The following is a 17401-nucleotide window of genomic DNA, read 5'->3' as shown; positions in this document are numbered from 1 at the left end:
CTGACAGTAATTAACTCGTTGATGCACGAATGTTCAACGTGACCTGATTTTTTTTTCACGCAGAATGAATACAAGTTCTTGTGTGTTCGTCTTTTCCTCTCAAGTCCTAAAAAAAACAACTATGAAACTAATCTCGAAACTATCAAGAAAAGCATGTTTGTGAAGGATTGAAACTTGGTCCTGCTAGCCTCACTGGACAAGAGAATACAGTTAATGAAGTTTATCGGACAGATAAAAAGAGAGGTCTTTGTTCATAACTCATGCATTGGTTGCTTGTAGCACATATCAGAAGCCAGTGTTTCGTCCGCCCAGCGACATCACCTTTCTTTCACTGAATTACAGAATCCATTGGTGGGATTTTAAAGCATTCGAAAATAACTCCTTTGTCAGTAAAAACGTGTCTCCTGCGAGAGTTCGTACCATGACGTTCTGAAGGCAGTCATTGGCGGAAATGATTATTTAATTTTTTCCCAAACTTTTAACATCTAGCATAGTTGACGTTGTAACCATTCACGTTTTTGCTACGGAACGAGTTGTATCTTGTACACAACGAACTTAAATCACAATTTGTACGTTCTGTAATCGGAAACAAGTGAAACAGTATTCCAAAAAATCATGCGGGGTTGGAAATTTACCACGGTAAGTGTTGTTAATGAATTACTTTATTATCTAATAATTTCATTCTATATTCTGACATAAAACGAATAAGTATTTTTTTGTCAATGTGTGAAACAAAATACCAGTGTTATGAAAAAATTTGAAAACAGCTACAAGAAATCTGTTGTACTTTAACAGTGGTTTAGCCACTAGAAAGTATCCGGTGTTAATGCAAGCATACGCTACTGTTATTCGTAACAGTTTATTACATACCCTTCATTGAGCTGAGTAATGAATTAAGCAACTTCGGAACATTATTAGGATAATAGTGAAAAACAAAGAGAGAAGCAGGATTTTGGGAACACTTTTCTAAATTACTATGAAAGTGATTTATAATTATATCTCTACAACTATCAAATTAGGCTGATAACACGGGTGTGTGTGTATTTTTTCTTTTGGCAAAGCCACATCGGGCTATCTGCTGAGCCCACCGAGAGAATCAAACCCATGATAAGACGGAAGAAGACTTAATTTTATATTTAATCTTCTTACCTTTTACTTCCAAATAATATTTCTGAAAAAGAAACAAAAATTAAGACATTCTATGTTTTTTATTCAGATTATATACTGAAGAAAATTATGAGAAAAACGCCTCGAAATAGAATATTACATTGAAAAATATCATTCTTTTTGATTACAAAGATTTTTTTTAATCGATAATTGAGAGTATGGGCTCGATGCGCATATTTCGTTTCATTCTGCATGTGGTATGTGTAACTTTACTTGATAATTTTATATATAACAGTTGTAAAATCAATATATACATATACTTAAGGTTACGAGTCTCATATACTTGTTGAAATACTGCAGGTTCGACGTTTATACCTGTAATAATTATTACTTCAGAAACCAATTATTCATGTTTAACATGATCAGAATTACAAAATAAACATTCAAACCTACATCATGCTTAAACACGTTCCACATATTATACATATCTTATACCAGCCAAACTGTAAACTTGTAAGATACATCTAGGTGGATTTGATTCTTAATGTTTATATTCTATTTGATATACATTTCTATATTCTCTTATTATTTCAGTGTATTCAAACAAAATTTAAATCCGGAACGTTTGTTATCTGTTGGTTGTTAGGATAACTTACTTAATAAACGCGAGTTAATAAAACCGACACTTAAGTGGTGTTTTTAACTGAAATTATTAGTGTTAACAAACACTTTTACCAACATATAGGCCCGGCATGGACAGGTGGTTAAGGCACTCGACTCGTAATCAGAGGTTCGAATGCCGTCACACCAAACATGCTCGCACTTTCAGCTGTGGAGGCGTTATAATGTAACAGTTAATCCACTCTTCGTTGGTAAAAGAGTAGCTCAAGGGCTGGTGGTGGGTGGTGATGACCAGCTCCCTTCCCTCTAGTCTTGAACTTCTAAATTAGGGACAGCTGACGCAGATAACCCTCGTGTAACTTTGCGCGAAATTCAAAATAAAGAAATAGAGAAAAAATTTTATAGTGCATAAACGCCTGACAGTCTTTAATAAATAAGAATATATTGTGTCTACATTTTACACATAAAGTTTATCTATTGAAACTTAATTCTATAAAAAGGAACTGTTTTATAAAATCAACAATTACATATTACATCTTTCCTGAGTTGTGATCATGTTTTCATTTTTTTCATATCACTATTGTTCAGAAAATCGTGAACATATATTTATGTAAATAGCCGTTTTAATAAATAATATTTGGTAACCTCCACGAACTGAATCCAATATCTCCTATTAAATTAAAGCTTTCTGTTTTTACCTTTTTATCAAATGACACTTTTTTTCTTCTTTGGTAGTTTAATATCTATATGAATGGGTCTCAGGTAAACATATATATATATATATGTGTGTGTTTTACTTCTAGTACATCTAAATTGGACTACACAATTATTTTGTTCTTCTAAAGATTCTGGGTGATTCAGTTGAAAGATGTTATTTTTAATTGAAACTCTCGTTAGAATACTGTTTGGACTCTGTAGCTCAATGGCTTCCATAAAGCACATATCAAGTCACCCGAGTTTTTCCTTGTAGGATATCTTATAATTTCAAAGTTAGCTTTACCGATTGCATAACAAAATATACTACTGTCCAAAAGTGTAACGATAAAGTCAAAAATTAGATTTCAGGCTAAAGAACAATACAAAGTAAATTACGGATGAAACATTAACATTTTATTAATTCAGTACAACAGAAACTCGGTGGAAGTGATTGAGTTCAGCAAACAATTAATATTTTGTGCGTATTCCTTTTGATTTAATAACTACACACAGTCTTTCAGACATTATTGCAACATATATAATCAAAGTGTTATTTGAGAGTTGCCCTGGCATGGCCAGGTGGTTAAGGCACTCGACTCGTAATCCGAGGGTCGCGGATTCGACTCCTTATCGTATCAAACATGCTCGCCCTTTCAGCCGTGGGGGCGTTATAATGTGCCCGTCAATCCCACTATACGTTGGTAAAATAGTAACCCAAGAGTTGGCGACGGTTGGTGATGACTAGCTGCCTTCCCTCTAGTCTTACACTGCAAAATTAGGGACGGCTAGCGCATATAGCCCTCGTGTAGCTTTGCGCGAAATTCAAACCATTTGAGATTTGTCTCCAATACACTCCCATAAAGTTTCTTTAAAAGTAACTTTTGATTTATCAAATTTTTAATTTATCAAATCCGAGATCTGCTCAACTGGAGTGATACGGAAGCTATGTGGGGGCCATTGTATCATGTTAATGACTCCAGCAGCTTCTTTCTTAGCTAAGTAATTTCTGCAAAGGTTAAATAAATTTTTGGATAATTATCTTCTTGGGTCTAAATTCCTTTAACAATAATACGCAAACCACTGGGTATACCATGATGGATCTGATGACACTTACGATGGTCCATTCTTCCATCTATTTTGCAAATATCTCCTCTCGCTTCAGAAAAAAAAAAAACACCCCTCCAAATCATCACACTGCCTCCCTCATGCTTCATGGTAAGCGCTTTGCAGTGAGGTAAGTATCTTTCAGCTTTCTTCCACCGGATGTACAACCTACACTTTGAACCTACTATTTCAAACTTGGACTTATCCGTCCATAACACCCTTTTCCAATCACCAACAACCAAGTTTTTGAACTTTTTAACACATTTCAGTCTCTTGGCCATACTTGGAGACCAAAGTAAAGATATTTTTAACTGATGCATGATCAAATATTCCATTCTCTTTGAGACTTCTTGATACTTTAGATGTGATCACTTTCTGTCATTTGGTGCATGGTTGTTTATCTCATACTTGAGATCAGTGGCAGTCTTCTTTCTGTCCCGAAGGCTGAATAAACGAAGATACTTAACATCAGTATCATTAAGTTTAGATGTTCTGCCTCTTCCGTCCCTATTCCCAAATTCACCTGTCTCGGTCTAACGATCTAGGATGTAGTTGGTAGTGTTAGGGGAATATTTCAAGTTTGCAACAATTTGTCGGAGTACAACCAGTATCAAATAAAGCTTTTATGCTAACTCTGCTATACTGACAATTCTCTACGCTTTTGGAGATGTGGCATGATAAAGAAACTTAATATAGTGTTGAACACTGTTTTTATCAACATTTAGTTGTGAAGTGCTATTAAAATTATTTCGTTTAGCGTGTACTGGTATGATATGCTAGCTCCTTGCTAGCTTCTTTCTATATAGTTAAGATACCGCATTTGAGACCTTAAATTTGATCAGTATGTTTAATCAAGTTGAACACTTATGATCTTTTCTTGGTACAAGTATATGGGAATTCTAAAGAATGATAGGCATTATCACCCTAGCTCATTCAGTTGTCAACAGCTATCAGTGAAGTATTACCATAGTGTTGAAATTTACATTCTGTCATGACATGGAAGAATCAGTGCCACAAAAAAGGAAAAAAAAAAAGACAAAATATTCTAATGTTCAACACTTATGTACAGTACTGTATGTGTATATATATAATCTTCTACTGTGAATGTTTACACAGATATATTTAACATGTAGTAAATGTTTTAACGCACTGCAGAAAGAAACGACATCTCGCATCAGCAACTCACTTCACCTACATTCTCTTAAGCTAATAACCTGGATCGCTCGCTTCACTGCCATACATAAAAAGGACATTAAGTTTAATTTTCCTTGGGAGTCAATATCCTGGTGTAAAGGTGGTGAAACAGGTACTGTGTATGGAAAATATTTTAATATCAGCAAAGTTATACGGTTGCACAATGTCTTTACCAAGTATTTTACAAATATTCTAAGTAACAGTTCCTTGTGAATATTTAAATATTTTAAGTGTATTTAAACTAAAAATTAAACAAATCGTGTACAATGTATGACACTCTGTGGAAATGTTAAGAAATAGCTAGACATGCACTGATTGTCATAGTTTTGCTTTATTAATGTATTATACAGTAGCGAACTTTCACGTTATGTGAAATCAGTAATTTCATAAGTGGTTGTCAATAATATATCGCATTTGCTACAGAAATGGACAACCTCACTGTTGAAAATATAAAACAAATACTATCTTTAAGTTTTGATGTTTTACTGTGATGTCAAACTGTTTCTCAACTATATACTAAAAACTGACGTTATTACACTTGAATTTCATTCCAAGGGTTGTGAGTGGCCTGTGATTATTGAATTTTCTCAAGAGGTAGATCGTTAAAAACTTATGTTTTTAACAAGCGAAGTCAATATAAATTTTGCTAATATTCTCTCAGGTTTTTTTGTTAGGTACACAACATTCAGTTACAATATATAAGAATCAGTAGCATTGTTCATTGGTTTTTACTGTATCTTTTCCGGAGAACGTTGTAAAAACACACAACAAGATAAACAGGCTTTACATTTAATTAAAGTGCCTAACTAAAACGTTTGATGATTATCTTCATCGAAACTAATATAAGATGTCAATCGATTAATACATCAGGATATTAGAGATGAAATACGTTCTTTATTGCTACATTACATGCATATATTGCTACATTCTTATCTAACTGATATCGTGTTACTTTCAGCTTTGATATCACGTTACCTCTACTAGTTGCAAACAATAAAACACTACCAATATTAATGTAAAGCAATGAACTTTCGTATTATCAGAAATTCTCCATTACCAAATATATAGGTGCTTACACAGTCGCTCGTGAATCTGTATGGATAATCAAAATGACATTATAAGGCCAGAAAACTACTGATAACATTAGTAAACGAACTCTTTTCTACATTCTATGACGCATGAGGGATAAGCCAAGTCTCAGGACATTCATCTAGTGCTGAACTTAAGTCACTTGTGTAGAGATGTTTTTTAATTATTGAAAAAAATCGTACTCACACGTTATACGTGCGTCACCCTCTGCCAGAAGTACGTAATATTAAAACGATTTTGGAACCTAACCACGCCCTGTCCGGTCATGTTCTATCGATGACTGTGCATCTTAAAAGGAGCTAAAGAGCACTCCAGCTTAGTTTGCATTGTAAATAACTTCGCCATGTCTGAAGAATACCCATATTCTGCATTCTTTCTGTACGAAAATGACAGTTTCTCGGTGCCTGTTTCAACAGTCCAAGCGCGTAGAATCCATAAGCACTTCGCATCGATGACCTGAGAAGTTGTCTTGATATGAAATAGCATAAATATCCGCTTCATTCTCTAGCTTTCTGAGGTATGTAAGTGTTGAACAGATAACAAAATGTTCAGGTGTTCTCGTGAAATATTCTAAAATTAATTTAATGAAATGTGTGTGTTTTTTCTTATAGTAAAGCCACGGAGGGCTATCTGCTCAGCCCACCGAGGTGAATCGAACCCCTGATTTTAGCGTTGTAAATCCGGAGACATACCGCTGATAAAATGTAAACAAATAGGGGTGTTAAAATAAAAATAAATATTAATGGTGTGTCATTAATTCTTATCCTGGCCCGACATGGCCAGGTGATTAGAGCGCTCTACTCGTAATCTGAGGGGTCACGGGATCGAATCATCGTCGCACCAAATATGCTCGCCCTTTCAGTCGAGGGGGCGTTATAATCTACGGCCAAACCCACTATTTGTTGGTAAAAGAGTAGTCCAAGAATTTGCGGTGGAGGTGATGACTAATTGCCTTCTCTCTGGTCTTACGCTGCTAAATTAGCGACGGCTAGGGCAGATAACCCTCGTGTAACTTTGCGCGAAATTCAAAAGCAAACAAACAATTCTTACGCTAAACATCTGATATATGGATGACTTAAATGAACTTGATAAGAATTACATTTCACTTACTTGGTGTGAACCAAATCCATCCTTGTTCTTTTGTTTTCCAGTGTAATTGCGTGTTAGGTATATTGCTGTTTTGGAAATTTTATATCTCAGATCTGGCCACATCTTTATAATCTAAGAAGGGCTGTTATACACCACACCTAAATGTTTGGTATCATCGAGCTACGTACAACCCACCAAACAATGCTGAAATAGTGTTCTTTTACATCGTACGTACTAGTTTATCATCAACAGCTTTCTTAAATTAATTAAACTTAAGTACGTCTACGGACTTACAATGCTAAAATCTGGGGTTGATTGCCCCCAGTGAACATAATAGACAGCCCAGTGTGGTTTTGTTTTGAAATAAACATTAATTTTCAGTTATTTATTTTTTCCTTGTGTTTTCTATACCATATTAATTTTATTTCAAAGTAATTGAATTGAAAGAAAATACATAATGAATTTTCACATAAATAATGAAATGTTTCCTTTTATATGATTAAAGTAAATGCCAGTTGTCTATATACAGACTCACCTAAAAACCTAATTTGTATTTAAATTGACTGAGGGCATAACACTACGTCCTTTTACACAGGTGAAAGAATATATCATGAGTGTTTTTTTGAATAGGTATTATTCCTTTAAAATGTTGTTTAGGTGAAACATTCGACTTAACCTCCTACCTACTTTTTTAATTCTTTAGGTTATTTAATTGGAATTTCAAGATTTTTTCAAAGAACAATAAAAAGAAACAATCATATGAACAATCCACTGAAATAGGTCAGAGTATATAAACTACTTCACCAGCTACCTACAAGTGCTGTGAAATTTGTGCAGAACAAATGGTAGATTATATATACACCATATTCACTGTTTCCCTTATTTTCATTTCACACAGCAAATATGACAAAATTAATCACGAAGCGTGAAATCTAACACAAAAGAAACAAAACCGTTGTTGTTTTGTTTGCATACAATATTTTTTCACACAAGTAGTTTTAATCACAGTAATTTCATGGGTGATATAATTTCAATGAGTTACCATCAAATTACCAACAGAACGGCGTATCAAGTTACTACGTATTGTTTCTATCACGAGAAGTATTATAAGCGAGACGTTATTTTTCACATTATGATACAACACATATATAAGAGCAAAACCCAATACATGTGGATATTATAATGTTACGATCAATCTCACTTTTCGTTGGTAAAAGAATTGCTCAAGAATTGGTAGTAGTTCGTGATGCATTTCCTCCAGTTTTTGTTATATATATATATTCAGTTTACAACAGGACTGCAGTATTCTCTATGGAAAAGGATAGTACATGAGCGTAAGTGGGTTAAATATTCATAGATAGATATTCTGGGTATTGCATATGGAAGGTATATTATATACTTGAATAAGTAGTAAAGCTAGCAAAGTCGTTTAAACGTAAGTACAAAATTTATTAAATTTTTAGCAAAAATAATGGAAAGGTTTTCTGTTTTTATTGCAAATTAAAAGATTTAAAGTAGTAGAAGAACAAAACTTAGGTGTGAAGGCCACATGTTCGCCCTGGCTCTTTCTCCTAGTGTGACATTACGTGATATCAGCCGAACTTTTATAGAGTTCTTTGTCATCAACAATTGATTGTTCTGACGAGTAGAGAACCCGATTCACAATGGGCGGGTCACGGGTTTTAATGCAATCATCGAATCTAATCGTCCTTTCAGCAGTGGGGGCGTTATAATACCTCAGTTAATACCAATTTACTTTGTAATAGAGTAGTCCAAGAGTTAGTGGTGGATCGTGTTAATTATGTGCGTCCCTCTCGTCTGTCAGTTCTAAATTAGGAATAGCTAGCGAGACTAGATATCAGGTTGCTCTGATTGATTGGTTTGTTTTGAGTTTGGTGTAAAGCTACTGGAGGGCTATCCGCACTACCCGTCCCTAACTTAGCAGTGTAAGACTAGAGGGAAGGCAGCTAGACATCACCACCCACCGCCAACTGTTGGGTTCTCTTTTACTAACGAAAAGTGGGATTAACCAACACGTTATAACGTCGACCACGAATCAAAGGGCGAGCATGTTTGGTGTGACTAGTATTCGAGCCCGGGACCCTTATATTACGATTCGATTGCCTTATTAAACTGGCCATGCTGAGCCAGCTCTAAGTGAACTTCCACAAAGTGCTTTATCTTATGACTTCAGTCTACATGAGCACTAGTGTTTCTGTGGTTGCTGATTTCTGATACCTAGTGAAAGTCATTTTTTATAAGATAATCTAAATAAAACCCAAATCCACTGAACAGAAAGGTTTCATGTTTCTATAAGTAATTGTATTTGCTTTTTCGAATATAGACATTTTTCTCTTTGATATTTTACATGACTTACGTAAAAAACGAATTTTTATATGAAAAAAATTCTTTAATTCCAGCATCTTTATCACGTCATAGATTTTTTTTCAATCATATCGAAATTACTAATAAAGTGTAATAAATCGAGCTTCTTTTAATATATATATCATACGCCTGAGCAATATTAGAAAAATAAAAATATTCAATATTTGAAACAAAAAGAGGATAGCCCGAATTAATTAATTTAAAACAAGCTTTGAATTAACAAAAAATTATAAGATTATCGGTAATCAATTTCACAAATTATCTTCTCTTATGTTATTAAAGTAACCAGATTTAACGAAATAATTAGTTTTAATTAACGCAAGAAACTCTTATAATTACAATTAGGCTGTGGTTTTCAACTATCGATATTAGAGTAATAGTTGATCTTTTTAAATAATATTAACCCTTGATGAAGAACAGAATTTATTAAAAATAAAACTGATATTTTTTTGTATTTTCGACACTTGATTCATAAGCTTAGGGTAAAGTATTAAAATGTGCAGTTTTCACACACCAGACGCTCTCTCCCCTCTAATGATTCAGTGGTTTGTTTTGTTTGTTTTGGAATTTCGCACAAAGCTACTCGAGAGCTATCTGTGCTAGCTGTCCCTAATTTAGCAGTGTAAGACTAGAGGGAAGGCAGCTAGTCATCACCACCCACCGCCAACTCTTGGGCTACTCTTTTACCAACGAATAGTGGGATTGACCGTCACATTATACGCCCCCACGGCTGGGAGGGCGAGGATGTTTAGCGCGACCCTCGGATTACGAGTCGCACGCCTTACGCGCTTGGCCATGCCAGGCCTTGATTCAGTGGTAACTCTAAAGACTTATAACATAAGAAACCGGTTTTCGATACCTGTAGTGGACACAGCAGAGATAGCCGATTAAGTTTTGTTTGTTTGTTTGTTTTTGAATTTCGCACAAAGCTACTCGAGGGCTATCTGTACTAGCCGTCCCTAATTTAGCAGTGCAAGACTAGAGGGAAGGCAGCTAGTCATCACCACTCACCGCCAACTCTTGGGCTACTCTTTTACCAACGAATAGTGGGATTGACCGCAACATAATAACGCCCCTACGGCTGAAAGGGCGAGCATGTTTGGTGCGACGGGGATGCGAACCCGCGACCCTCAGATTACGAGTCGCACGCCTTAACGCGCTTGGCCATGCCGGGCCTGCCGATTAAGTAGCTCTGAGTTTAGCAACAAAAGAACGAACTACAAAGAAAACCGTATTGTGTTTACAGACACTACCAAGATATTTTATTTTTATAAATTGTCAGCTCTCCGTTCCTAAGCTGAAATCTTCCACAGGCATATATATATATATATATGAATGTCTATAGTAATGTTATCACCGTAAAGTGATTAGTTTACTGTCACTAAACAACGATGCAATTACTACAAATAAAATTTTAATACCCGATATGGTTAGAGCATAGAAAGCTCACTGTGTAACTTGGCGCTTAGAAACAAATATACAAATGATCCAGATGACGCCTAGTTGTACATGACATACTTGAATTTGGCGCAAAACTACACGAGGGCTATCTGCGCTAGCTGTCCCTAATTTAGCATTGCTCCTAATATATTCTAATCCTACCTAAAAGAATTTGAAGTGCCGCGGCTAATGAGGATCCCTCTTTCTTAAAGATGTTTGAATAACATTTTATTCTAGGATCTTTATGAAGCATTGTATACGTTCATTAACAAAGAATTGCAAAAGCGTGTTTGAAATCTAAGGCAAATGTTTAATGTTATTGAACTTTGGCAGACTATTAAAAGAAGAATATAGTTCATTAATACAACTTTGTTCTAAATGTTTCTTTACAGACAGTTTTTAAATTGTGTAATTCTATTTAAGTATTTGAAAAAAGAAGTTTCGAAACCTAAGAAAGCGATAATTCAAATAATTTCACCTTCTTTGAATGTTTAGTTTCAGTTATTTGTCAGTTAAATATTTCGCATATTATAACTAAAATTTTGTAGCTTAAAATTGAATAATCACAAAATTGAAATTAAACGTCGCCGACATTAATGTTTAAACTCATGTTTAAGTAAGCTGACGGTGTAGTAGAAACTAAAGCTAACATCTTAGTTTTTTTATAGTAATTAAACATTAATATGTTAGTAACTGTAAAACTCAGATTGGTAAATTTTTTTTGTTTTTTCATTAATTTTATGCAAAGCTACACGAGAGCTATCTGTGCTAGCAGTCCCTAATTTAGTTGTGTAAAGCTAGAGGGAAAACAGCTAGTCATCACCACCCACCGCCAACTCTTGGGTTACTCTTTAACCAAAGAATAATGGAATTGACCATCACATTATAACTCCCCCACAGCTGAAAGGGTGAGCATGTTTGGTGCAGATTTGTAAATTAAGAACTTGTTCATAGAGTAACTGCAGCTGCGCATGGACAATTACAGTTCATAATGATTTATACTGTTGTAGTAATTCAAGTTTTTATAAACACTATAAAAGACGCTGTTGTTAAATGCAGCAGTAACTACTATTCTAAACCTAATTCCTGATTAAAATTTTAATTTCATATAATATATATTTTCAGACAACAAGTTGACACTTCATTGATTAAATTAATGCAAGTAAAACTCGTCCATTTTATACGCGCTAGCAAAAAGTATGTACTGAGAATGTTCCACTTTACTATATTACTGCTATTGCACATTAATGATTATAAATCAGGGTAATACTTTAAAATAATTTTAAAACCCACAGCAAGAAAACGTATTTTCAAATATAACTTCTATATACTTTCAGCTTTAAAACACTTTGAAATTTTGAATAAAAAGCACACACGTGCATCTTATATATATATACATGTATAAAACTCCTCAAATAAACTGAAAACATCAGATATGATTTGAAGATTTTAAGTTGCCATGATGCAGGTATTGCTTGTACTTTAATTAGGTGTTGTTAAGAAGACATGTTATCCAATATTTTAGAGTGTGTTTGGATGTGTTAAGAACGTATCTAATCATGAAACATTTTTCCCCATTAGGTTCTCCTTTCCATTTTTGTCCTGTATAGTGAAGTAAAGACACAAAATCTCGACAAGACAGAGACATCAAAAGAACAAAATGTTACAAGCATCTCCAGATCAGTTTCAAGATCAACATTTGTTAATAAACTACCTATAAAGCCCACTTTTCTTCAAGAACGTTCAAAAGTTAAAGGAACTCCAGTCCCAACATTTACATTAGGAAAACTTGGTAAGGAGGTGCTTACCTTACCAAATGAACCTACTCAAACTACCATCCCAACATCAAACATTCATATTTCCCCTTTCAAAGCTACAAAAACTGTGATTAATAACAAACATGAGAACATCCCTGCAGAAACTACTGGTCACTTGGGAGTTATACTACCACCAGACAAAGGTCGTTATGAAACGGAGAAAATTAAAGCTTATCTTAACACCAGATCACAACAACAAAAACCTAAAAGGGTTGAATTTTCAAGATACACAAGCTATGATGATGATGGTGGTGATTCGACAGCGACAGAGGTACATAGACCACAAATTGGACCCGAATCTAGATACTCACGAGAATTCGGAGCATCTGATGCTCGGGCAACACAAAACAATCATCAGCCTAGTTATCGTTATGTTCCAGAGAGACCAAAATATACAACAAGCGACCAGAGAGCCTATTCCCGCGTCCTCAGTCCCAATGAGGGAAAGAAAACCTACAGACCCCCTCCACCTAAAAACAACTACGATGAAAAAAAAGATGCCCCACCACCTAAACCTGTCTTTAAAATTCCTTCTCCTCCATCAATACCCGAATCATTTCGTAATTTTGATTTTAAAATTCCTGGTGAGCCCAGTTATCTTCGGGATGCCTATTCAGCGTTGTCCTTGTCAGAAAACTACGACACCGCTGGGGATCAACGTGTTCCTTTTATTCATGGCTATGAACACCCCGGTCATTATGACTTTCTGTCTGACAGGGTAACTGGAAATGCTAATGATCCAATTCCAATTCCTGTACCAGTACTGGACACAGACAGACAAGATCCAATAGTGATTCCCAAAGTTGATCTCAGCAAAGCTAAATATGACAAGAATGGGTGTAGAAGAGTTGTTAAAAAGATTCATTCTGACAACAATGAGAGCGGGCACAACCAAAAGACATCATCTGAGCCGCACGGTGTCGTAATGTCAAAAGAATGCCTCTATCCAGAAGCTACCGGGAATAATGCTAAGACTTCTGTATCCAAAGAACCTGAACTCATTTATCGTCCCTTCTTTTACTCAGAACTTCCATTTAACCTTCCTAATCATCCTAGTAACCAGGCTTCCAAACCTGCTCAAAGTAGTGTGACTTACCAGTCGAGTTATAACAACCCAAAAACCCAAGGGGATGGCAGCAGGAGTGTTGAAAATAAAGCTAGGAACCTTTTTAGTTTTGAAGCACCTGACCACTTGCAGCACAATCTAGACTCCCACTTGCATGACCTTCCAGATTTTGACATCAGTGGACAACACCTCTCAGAATCTGTGAGGGACAAGGGGCCGGAAGTATCTCATAGTTCAACATACCCATATGGAAAGGATGCACCAACTCAAGATGACAGGCGCAGGTTTCTTTATCGTGTAAACAATCAACCAGCTAGAACGTACGATGATAGAAAAAGCTACAGATTTTACAACTCAGGCGAAGAAAACTCTCGATACGATAAATCTCAGCCATCTCAAGACAGTGGTCATTATGAAAACCCTCAATACGATTTAGCACCTGAGAGATCATATGAAAAAGGTCAATTAACGTATGAACCTAATGTCCATGAAAGACCTGAGGCTGCGACTGGTTTGAAACATATAAATCCGGCTTTCGGTGTTAAAGCTCAGCAGAATAGTTATGGTGCTGGATCCTTAGGTTATAATGATTACTTGACAAAACTTGGCCATGGACAAAGAACTGCCGCTACTGATCACAATGGAGGCCTAAATCGTGGTGATGGGGAGGCAGTATTACTTCTTGACAGATATGAAGGTCCCCAAACAGGCTACAGCGATCCCGAATTAGGCGGGAAAAATAGTGCTCAAACAAGCAATGGTCCATCTGGTTATGGAAGTCAACTACCTATTCAACCTGCATTTGTAGGAACAATACCTAATAATGGACCATCTGGTTATGGAAGTCAAATACCTATTCAACCTGCATTTGTAGGAACAATACCTAAAAATGGGCCATCTGGGTATGGAAGTCAAATACCTGTTCAACCTGCATTTGTAGGAACAATACCTAATAATGGACCATCTGGTTATGAAAGTCAAATACCTATTCAACCTGCATTTGTAGGAACAATACCTAATAATGGGCCATCTGGGTATGGAAGTCAAATACCTGTTCAACCTGCATTTGTAGAATCAATATCTAACAATGGTAGATCTGGTTATGGAAGTCAAGTAACTAGACATGGAGTTCCTGATTACGCAAACAAAGAAAGTTCACACGTAGGTCATAAATCTCACTTTGGTGGACACGGCAATGGAGGCTATGGTTCTGCACATTCTAGGCCTCATCATGGAAGACCTAGCCAAGGAGATAAAAAATACTCAGATCCCCGTAGAAATTTTGATAAAAGCTTTTACTTCTTTCGTAAAGACAAGAATGACAAAAACCCCACCAGCCCAGGATACAGTGAAGAATACGTGAGAGGAAGATTTAAAAGTTTCTCAAGCGATTATGACAGCAAACGAGATGACAAACATTAAACTGTTAACGTTACCAGATCTAAAGAAACATTGTTTTCGTATTTTTGTAAAGTTTACTTGGTTGTTTCTTCTTCTTTTATATAACAAACAAATACACAAAACTCTAACGTAGATTTAAAATGATAAAATAAAACTTTCATTTACTGATGTTTCATATTTCTAGTTAAAGAAGTATAGTAAGGTGTCGTGTGTTTTAACGAAATAAATAATTTTGTATAATCACAAAGTTACGATTGATTTATGTGAACGCCAACAATAAAGATAAAACTACAAATACTAGTTCCACAATAGGTTGAATTAACGTTCGATTGAAAAACTAGTAATCTTATTTTAAAAATTCAAAGTTTCAACTTAAATGCTTATCGTAATAAGAAACTAACGAATTGTTGTTCTATTTCTATTTATTATGTCATTTTTCCAAACAAAAGCGTCCACCATGGCGACTTGATTAAGGCGTTCGACTCCAAGTCACACCAAACATGCTTGACTTTTCAGACGTTGGTGCGTTATAAAGTCACGGTCAATCTTATTAGTCATTGGTAAGAGAGTAGCCTAAAATTGGGGTTAGGTGGTAATGACTAGCAGCTTTCCATCTAGTCTTACACTTCTAAATTAGGGAAGGCTAGCGCAGTTTGCCCTTTTGTAGCTTTACACAAAATTCAAAAAAGAAACAAACCAAACGCATAAAACAAAATATCGTTTGCTAATATTCTTGTTAGGAGTAATCATGATTTGTTTGTAGCAGGTTAAAAAGGGAGCTTCAAAGCATATATATGTATGTATTATTTTTCAACTTGGCCCGGCATGGCCAAGCGCGTTAATGCGTGCGACTCGTAATCTGAGGGTCGCGGGTTCGCATCCCCGTCGCGCCAAACATGCTCGCCCTTTCAGCCGTGGTGGCGTTATAATGTGACGGTCACTCCCACTATTCGTTGGTAAAAGAGTAGCCCAAGAGTTGGCGGTGGGTGGTGATGACTAGCTGCTTCCCTCTAGTCTTACACTGCTAAATTAGGGACGGCTAGCACAGATAGCCCTCGAGTAGCTTTGTGCGAAATTCAAAAACAAACAAACAAAATTTTTCAACTTATTACTAAAATAAGTGGACATTGAGAGAAGCTAATTACTTTTCATCAGTAACGAAACCTCTGAAGAAAGCAGAACATTTTATAATCTTAATGAACAAGAGGAGAAACCTACATATGCTATTATATATCTACAATATTTATATTTCTTCTGTATTATACTATAAACAAAACAAGATTTCCTTGAAATAATTAGCGCCAAATTGCTTGGCTGAACATCGAAAGCACTAAGGAAGAAGATGCTGACTTTTTATACAGTTATTATCCAAAATGTTTATTTTGCTACCAGAATTTTCCAGTTGACAAACATTAAACATAATCAGTGATGTCGAGAAAACCCACTTGTAGAGAAAAATATATATGTAAAAACGGCTCGTTTGAGTTGAGAAAATTTTTTACGTAGAGGAACAAACAACGTTTCTACCTTCTTCGGTCATCGTCAAGTTCACAAAGAAAGGAAGAGGTTACTGACCGAAAGATGACCACATGTTTGAAAGGGGTTGTGTAACTGAGTCTCGCAATGTAGAGGGCGTGCTTAGATGTTTTAATATATAATTTTATATTATTTATTTTATTATGATTATTTATTATATTATTTTTAATATAGGTATAAAGGAGTTTCTTTGTATTGGTTTATTTTGGGTTTGAGTTGTTGTATAAGTAAGGCTTCTTTTCATTTTGCGTTTGTTTACGTTTGATTCTTTATTTAGTATTTGAATGTTTTCTATAGTTATGCTGTGTTTATTTGACTTGCAGTGTTCGAAAACGTGTGAAGGTGACTTTTTATGTTCTTTGAATCTGGTTTCTATTTTTCTACTTGTTTCTCTAATATAGAAGTCGTGGCAGTTATCACATTGTATTTTATAAATAATGTTGGTGTGGTGTTTGTCAGTGTAGTTTTTACATAGTATAGACCTCAGTTTTGTGCCTGGTTTTTGAATAAATTTGGTATTAACTGGAATGTCATATTTTGTTATTACATTTTGCCAAATGTTGTTTATTTTTCTGCTGATGTCGAGAATATATGGTATGCAGCAGTATAGCCAGGCACAAAACTGAGGTCCATACTATGTAAAAACTACACTGACAAACATCACACTAACATTATTTATAAAATACAATGTGATAACTGCCACGACTTCTATATTAGAGAAACAAGTAGGAAAATGGAAACCAGATTCAAAGAACATAAAAAGTCATCTTCACACGTTTTCGAAAACTGCAAGTCAAATAAACACAACATGACCATAGAAAACACTCAAATACAAAATAAAGAAACAAACATAAAC

At 35.3% G+C, this 17401-nt stretch overlaps 1 protein-coding gene across 1 annotated transcript; it reads left to right on the top strand.

Moving 5' to 3' along the window:
• The first annotated feature begins 316 nt into the window (after positions 1 to 316).
• On the top strand, positions 317 to 15276 carry LOC143256053 (uncharacterized). Its single transcript, XM_076512702.1, has 2 exons — positions 317 to 639; positions 12307 to 15276. Exons 1-2 carry the CDS (start codon positions 616 to 618, stop codon positions 15028 to 15030), a joined length of 2748 nt encoding a protein of 915 aa, XP_076368817.1. The 5' UTR covers positions 317 to 615; the 3' UTR covers positions 15031 to 15276.
• Positions 15277 to 17401: the final 2125 nt, after the last annotated feature.

This window comes from Tachypleus tridentatus, chromosome 7, assembly GCF_004210375.1.
Source record: "Tachypleus tridentatus isolate NWPU-2018 chromosome 7, ASM421037v1, whole genome shotgun sequence".
Lineage (NCBI taxonomy): Eukaryota > Metazoa > Arthropoda > Merostomata > Xiphosura > Limulidae > Tachypleus > Tachypleus tridentatus.
This window is presented reverse-complemented; position numbering and strand designations above follow the sequence as displayed.